The sequence below is a fragment of the Populus alba genome, chromosome 8, assembly GCF_005239225.2.
Source record: "Populus alba chromosome 8, ASM523922v2, whole genome shotgun sequence".
In the NCBI taxonomy this organism is placed as follows: domain Eukaryota; kingdom Viridiplantae; phylum Streptophyta; class Magnoliopsida; order Malpighiales; family Salicaceae; genus Populus; species Populus alba.
In genome coordinates this window covers 11,594,714-11,601,971 of record NC_133291.1, presented here as the reverse complement: position 1 = coordinate 11,601,971, position 7,258 = coordinate 11,594,714, and the positions used below count along the sequence as shown (strand labels likewise).

General features: G+C 36.6%; 1 protein-coding gene across 1 annotated transcript; it reads left to right on the top strand.

Annotated features, from left to right (window-relative positions):
• Window positions 1-954: 954 nt before the first annotated feature.
• On the top strand, window positions 955-4,605 carry LOC118057045 (uncharacterized). Its single transcript, XM_035069497.2, has 2 exons — window positions 955-3,406; window positions 4,019-4,605. The coding sequence occupies exon 1, from the start codon at window positions 1,381-1,383 to the stop codon at window positions 3,235-3,237; it is 1,857 nt and encodes a 618-aa protein (XP_034925388.1). The 5' UTR covers window positions 955-1,380; the 3' UTR covers window positions 3,238-3,406; window positions 4,019-4,605.
• The last annotated feature ends 2,653 nt before the right edge of the window (window positions 4,606-7,258 follow it).

Genomic DNA, 7,258 nt, shown 5'->3' with positions numbered 1-7,258 from the left:
AGCAAGTCAAACTGCTTTCAGCCACTCATAGCTAGGTTGACCCAGAGGATTACGAGGTCAAACCCACTTATAACAAGTTCTGAGTTCTCGTGAGTTGCTCTCCCAAAGTAGAGTTATTAGGGCTGTTTGGGAATTTATGCAATTCGGAGTTCTTTTAAATTTTAAATTTATTTTATGTTTTAGATTATCTGGGTGTAATCACATTAAAAATAATTTTTTTAAAAATAAAAAAATATTATTAATTTATTTTCAAATAAAAATACTTTTGAATCATAAATGCTATTATAATTTTAAACACACCCTGCTATATTGACTGTAAGGCAAAAATAAGAAAATAAAAAAACTGAACAAAACAAGCAATCTCACCTGCTCAAGAGACTGGAACCCTGCCACTTCGAATTTTTATCCTTTGCCTTCAAGTCAACCATGGTTTGTTCTTAAACTTACCCTAACAAGTAAAGTTTTTTTTTTTTCCCCTTGTATTTTCGTCTCAAAAGTCAAAACATTTTTCAGTGAAACAATAATTCAACACACATTCTCAATAATGTATTTTGTTCTTTATCCAGTCCGATGCGAAAATCTTGATGCTGCATGATCTGACCTTGGACTCGATCGATACAATGCTTTATTGCTTGCATTTTTCTTCGATCAATCTCTCAAGTCAATCTGGTAACTCCCGTCGAAAAGAAAAAGAAAAACAAGGGGCGGTGGTTGTGATCCATTTGAATTCGAGTAATTTCTGCAAGTAGTAGAAAACCTTAAACTCCTTTTCAGCCCATCCGAACAAGCTTGAAAGTAATCTATCGCTTGTTTCACAATATTGGGATTAATTCCTCGTAGCTGAGAAGCAAGACTTTTTATTGAAAAAAATAAAATAAAATTCACAAACAGAGCATTTTTTCACTATTTTTACTGTAAAAAAAAATATACTTTCCTTTCATGAAGCCGTGAAGATTAGATATTTTTTCTCTTTACAGTGCACCAAACGCAATAAATGAAGGAATCAAGCTCCTAATCAATTGGAACTTCAGCCCAGAAAACTCAAATGTATAGCCATTAGCATAGCACCCCCATTGGTTTTGGACCACATTCAAAACTTCATCGTTCAACCTTCTATATTTTATGAAAGAAAACCCGTTTCCTCTGCCAGTTCAACTTAACACCACAACACTGCCCTCTTCAACCCCCGTCTACCCCCCCCCCCAAAAAAAAAAGAGAAAATGAGATTCTTTTTGAGGAGCTTCTGCTTCTCTTAAACGCCGCTACCGCCCATTCATTTTTTTCCTTCCACACGGACACTCATACTCTTCTACCAAGAAAACTTGATTTCAGATCTTCTTTTTAAACGGCATTCATTTCTTGGCGGTTGGGTTTAGAAATATGGTGGCAGAAGCTTGGATTTTGAAGATGGGAAACCAGGTAAGTAGCAATCTTAAGCACGCACTTCTTCTTGAATCTTATAAGAAAAAGAACAGCCACAGCCACAACCATAACCACCCAAGAAATAAACAAGATTCGAAAGAAAAACAAATCATTGGTATCTTGTCTTTTGAGGTTGCTAATGCTTTGTCTAAAACTGTACACCTTCATAAATCCCTCACTGATTCTGAGATCTCGAAGCTTAAAAATGAGATCTTGAAATACGAGGAAGTCAAGAACTTGGTGTCCAATGATGAAAGTTACCTTATTGAGCTTGCTTTAGCTGAGAAACTTGATGACTTGAACAGGGTAGCTAATGTTGTTTCTAGGCTGGGAAAGAAGTGTGTCGAGCCTGCTTTGCAGGGTTTTGAGCATGTTTATGCGGATATTATTAGTGGGGTTATTGATGTGAAGGAATTGGGGTTTTTGGTTAAGGATATGGAGGGTATGGTTAAGAAGATGGAGAGGTATGTGAATGCGACTTCTAATCTGTATAGCGAACTGGAGGTTTTGAATGAATTGGAGCAGGCTACCAAGAAATTTCAGCAGAATCAACACGAGGAGAGTCGAAGGGCGTTTGAGCAGAAACTTATTTGGCAGAAGCAGGATGTGAGGCATCTTAAGGAGATTTCTCTTTGGAACCAGACTTGTGATAAGGTTGTTGAATTGATGGCTAGGACTGTGTGCACTATTTACGCCAGGATCTCTGTTGTTTTTGGGGAATCTAAGTTGCAAAAGAAGGGCCCTGGGGCTGCTGAAGGGGCCTGTTCCTCCCCTCCTATGAAGGAAGAATGCGGGGAGGTTTCAGATCATATTGGTGATTTACTTAATTCGCAAAGGGTTTCAGGACCGCTGAGACGGGCTGTTACCAAGAGACGTAGCAATGGGTGTCAATCGGGACCAATTGAGAGAGCCATGATGGAGAAGAGGGAGACATATATTAAGCCTCAGATTTCTTCACGGAAAGGTGAAGCTGATCTATTATTTCGAACTGAAGATATTGTTTTTCCTTGTGGGACTAGTCCTGGAAGGCTTTTTTTGGATTGCCTCAGTTTAAGTAGTTCAGCTTCGAAGTTTGATGATGATGACAGCTGTGTTGTTGTGGACGAGGACCAGAGGAGCCAAATTTCCCGTTGTTATAGTGTTGGCAATGGTAGTTTGAAGAGAGAGCACCCAAGCCCTTCAAGCTGTTCCAATCAGGGTGTCTCTTTTAGTGGAGATCAAAGAAATGCCAGGTGTGGTGCGATGAATAATGCACGGTTTGGCGCCAAAAGTAGGCTGATGGTGCATGCTCCCCCTTCCACTATTGGAGGATCTGCCTTGGCCTTGCATTATGCAAATGTCATAATTGTTATTGAGAAGCTGCTACGCTATCCCCATTTAGTGGGTGAGGAAGCGAGGGATGACTTGTATCAGATGTTGCCGACAAGTTTAAGATTGTCTCTGAGGACTAACCTCAAGTCCTACGTGAAGAATCTTGCTATATATGATGCTCCACTTGCCCATGACTGGAAAGATACTCTTGATGGGATACTGAGGTGGCTTGCTCCTCTTGCTCATAACATGATCAGGTGGCAAAGTGAGCGTAATTTTGAGCAGCACCAAATTGTGAAGCGGACAAATGTTCTTCTGCTTCAGACGTTGTATTTTGCTGACAGGGGAAAGACGGAGACAGCTATTTGTGAACTTCTTGTCGGGTTGAATTATATATGCCGTTATGAACATCAGCAGAATGCGTTGTTAGATTGTGCAAGTAGTTTTGATTTTGAAGACTGCATGCAATGGCAATTGCAGTGCCGAGCTTCTTTTGTCGATTAATTATCTTAATTAATCTGATTACCTGAAGGAGGTTGTAAATTGTAGTTGTTGACTCCTTATACTTGAATGAAGACACAATTGACAGTTCAAATAGGATGAACATTCAAGCTTTTCACGCGATGACTTACATTATCGAAGTCCTTGATTGATTAATGTCTTTCACCGCCAGGTATGGGAAGTTTTGAGTTTTGAAGTACACATTCAATTATTTATGAGGAAATCTCTCTGTTCTGCAGAGTTCGTATATATCTGGGTGTACAGTTTGTATTTCTTTACTTATCAAAGTTTCTGTGAAATTTGCAAGTAGATGTTTAACTCATGGAATCAGGTCATTGGAGATATAATCGCTGATGTCAAGTTTCTATTTCTTAATTTTCTGATTAATGTTTGCATCTCCTGATTGATGGATGATATTTATGATTAGTGCTTCAAATCAGCCATCCCAAGTAATGCTTCTTAAGAGCGTGTAACAGGTTGCTGTACAAGTAATACTTAAGTATGTGAAAGTGTCTGATAACGTGTTGCTTTCTCTTGAAAGCATGCTATAGATGGTGTCAGATGGATTGTAGATCAGCTTGCAATATGCATCTGCGGTCAAGGAATTTCAGTGTTGAACTGGGCAAGTAAATATCTATTGATTAAAATTTCTAGTCAAAACTGGCTATCCCCTAAGAGTAAACAACAAATTAGAACTCATCTAGCGACACATAAAATCACATTTTCTTGCCTAATGATGACTTCTTTATGTTTAACTAACATCACACTTCTCTGTATTTTCTAGCATAATGCACCTATGAATCACACACAATCCGTGTTGCATGAGGATAGCAAGACAGTAGAATGGATGTGAGATGATCATTTTGATCTAAATTAACAGTTTTTATTCCGGTGCCGTGAAGATTCGATCATTGCATTCATATCCAAATTGAAGTGAAGCGATTATCTATGTCTATAGATGCAGAACATAAGCCAGGATTTAGTGATTCGGTTACTCCCCTTGAAGCCTACAAGTAATGTACCGAGTTTGTCTTTTGAAATAATGGCTATGATTGACGAAACATTATTCCCAGTTGTCAACACCTCACTTTTTTCTTTGTAGTTCATGATCTGAGTATTTCACTTATTTATGATTCTCCTTCAATCTTCTGATATGAAGCATTGTTATGCACTGTAATTACTTTCTGTTTAGGGCCAACCTGTATTAATTTGCAGCGGTCCAACAAAACCTCTTAGGCAGATCAGTTAGTTCAGACAGAACAACATTTTCTGAAGTTGGCATGGATCTGATATGCCAGGGATCCGTATTTTGTATTAGTTTATCATCAGACACCCTGTGGACTTTGACAATTTACCAGATTGAACTTGTCAGATTATTTCCCCCCACTTTTCATATCTTGAGAGAGACAATCAGCTGTAAAAAACGATGATGATGGATCATTTCTTGCGTTCTAAAGATCCTGGAAAACGGAATTTTTTTACTGCAAAGGAACCAGATATATCCAAGGCTGAAAGCTGATGGTATCGTGTGGCATTAAACTGGTTACAGGTCGTACAAGAGGTCATTGATGTGATAATAAAAGACCCACCTTGGTAGAGCCTGGTATCTGCAGAGGGAGGAAAGAATACCTGTAGCTTTCTGCAAGTAATGAAATACTTGTTCGAGTTTAAGAGTATTATGGATGTAAAGCTTGTTTGTTTTTATATTTTAAAAATATCTTTAATTATTTTTTTATTTTAAATTAATATTTTAAATTATTCTCAGGTAATTTTGATATTGAAAATAAATTTAAACAAATAAAAAAAAAATATTATTTTAATAACAAATTAAATCTTCACGTACTTAAATCTGACGTTTTGCGCTGCTCTCAGATCTTGGCATTTACTTGGGCCATGGTTGGCCCAACGATGGCTATTGCTGCAATGCTGCTGTTGACAAAAGTGCTTTGGGAGAAATTGCTTACTGATATGAAACTAAAAAATTAAGGATCAAACCTCAAATAATATTTTGTTTGGAAATGTGTTTTAAAGTTTTTATTATTTAGAAATGTACTAAAAATATATATTTATGACATTAGTATATTAAAATGATAAAAAAATTAAAAAAATAATAATTTTTTTTTTTAAAAAAAACTCATTTTTAACATATAGTGTTTTGTTCTCGCAGCTAAGCACCTACGTAGCGTGTATGCTGTGATAACATTTTTTTTTTTTTTATAAAAAAAAAGAAGAAGAATTGAAAACAGAAGGCAGAAACAATACGGAACAGGATTGTGTTTGAGTAAAATTGGGCTCGCCTTAGACAATAATGGGCCGTCTTGGAAGGCTCAATAATTTTTAACCAAGTCTATATATTCACGATGGACTTTCATGGCCCATTAATTAATTTCTTCAGTTAAAAAAAAGGCAACAAAATTCGAAAACAGATCCCAGTTTGTGCCATCACCATTTCATTTCTAAAAAAAGTTTATCAGCTACCAAACACCCGCAATGCATAGAGAAGCAGAGACCATCGCTGTGATAATCGATTCAGCAGCAGAAGCAGCCAATGAGTTACAGAAGGTTTACGATTCTCACACTCCTTTCAATCTGACGATTCGTTAGTTAGTCTTGGTTAACTGTTTCTATTCCAGTTCTGGAGGGTTTTAATATTTTCGAATTTTTAATTAAAATTATAACATAGCATTCTGAACTGAGGTGACATTGTGCAACAGTCTTTTTTTAAGAGTATTACAGCACCTGCATCTTTGGATGTTTTTCAATGAGATATAAGGTTCTTTCTGGTGATATGCATGTTAAACAAGTTGCACGTATTTGACATAGCTCAGGGGCTTCTGCTCTGTATTTATCGTTGTCCGTTGTTTTGGAAAGCTCACGTTTACCAGTTTTTTAAACCTCTTGAAATTTGTGATTGTTGTATGTGCAAACTATTGTATAGCACCCAGTGAAGTTTCACAATGCTTATGTATACAAATTGGAACACTGGATCAAATTCTCCCGCGCGTGTGATGGAGCAGGGAATGGAAGGGTAGTGCCATTGTTGGTTAAAAATAACTGTAGAAAGAAGGTTTAAGATGTTACTACACATTACATGCTATCCTTTTTAATGCATATACTTAATTGATTTCATACACACACTTCCACACAGACAAGTTTGTTGATGTTGGCTCCACTTTTATTATGAATTATGCCTGTGTAACTGTATGTATGTGCAGATATCCCTCCTATTTGTACATCCTCTCCATTTCTGATCTAATAAAATCCCTTTTTCTAAGGACAAAAGGTTTCGTATATGATGCACTCTCTTGTGTGCATTCTTACAGGCATCTTTGTGATACTAGAAGTTATACTGCTGCAGCCTTTTGGAATTTTTTCTTGATAGACAGAATTTTGATCGGGAAAGAGAAATGAAAGTTTAGCCAAGATTGATGTTTTATTGTGCAAATTAAATAGGTTTTTTTGGCTGATGATGCATTTAGATGTTTAATGTCCAGTGGAAATGAAAAAAGAAAAAGAAAATGAAGGGAAATCATGGCCTGACTTTTTCTGGTTAATAAATTTGAATTTTCCTTTGAAGCAACTTGTGATACGTATATATCTTGTTTGCAGTTAACAGGTGATAAACATGAGGTACTGGAGAGTCAAAACCGTTTGCTTGATTGAATGGTATGTGGTTTGTATTTTTGAAAACAATTTTGACTTGTTTATTCTGAAAGAAATTGTTGTAAATCAGGGCAATAACATGGACACATCAAGGGGTATAATGTCAGGAACCACGGATCAATTCTAGATGGTATACAAGCCAGACCTACTTTAAAGTCATATTTGTTCTACTTCCTTAGCTGCCTGGAAATGGCTGAGCATAATAAAGTTATTGCTGTGCAGGTATTTGAAATGAAATCTACTTGGAGAACACATGCACTTGTGGGTTTTTTCGACCTCATCTTTTTATTGCTGTATTATCTCATTAGGTAAATGAATTAATGTTGGAATTCTTGCAAAATAACTGTTCCATATCTGAATG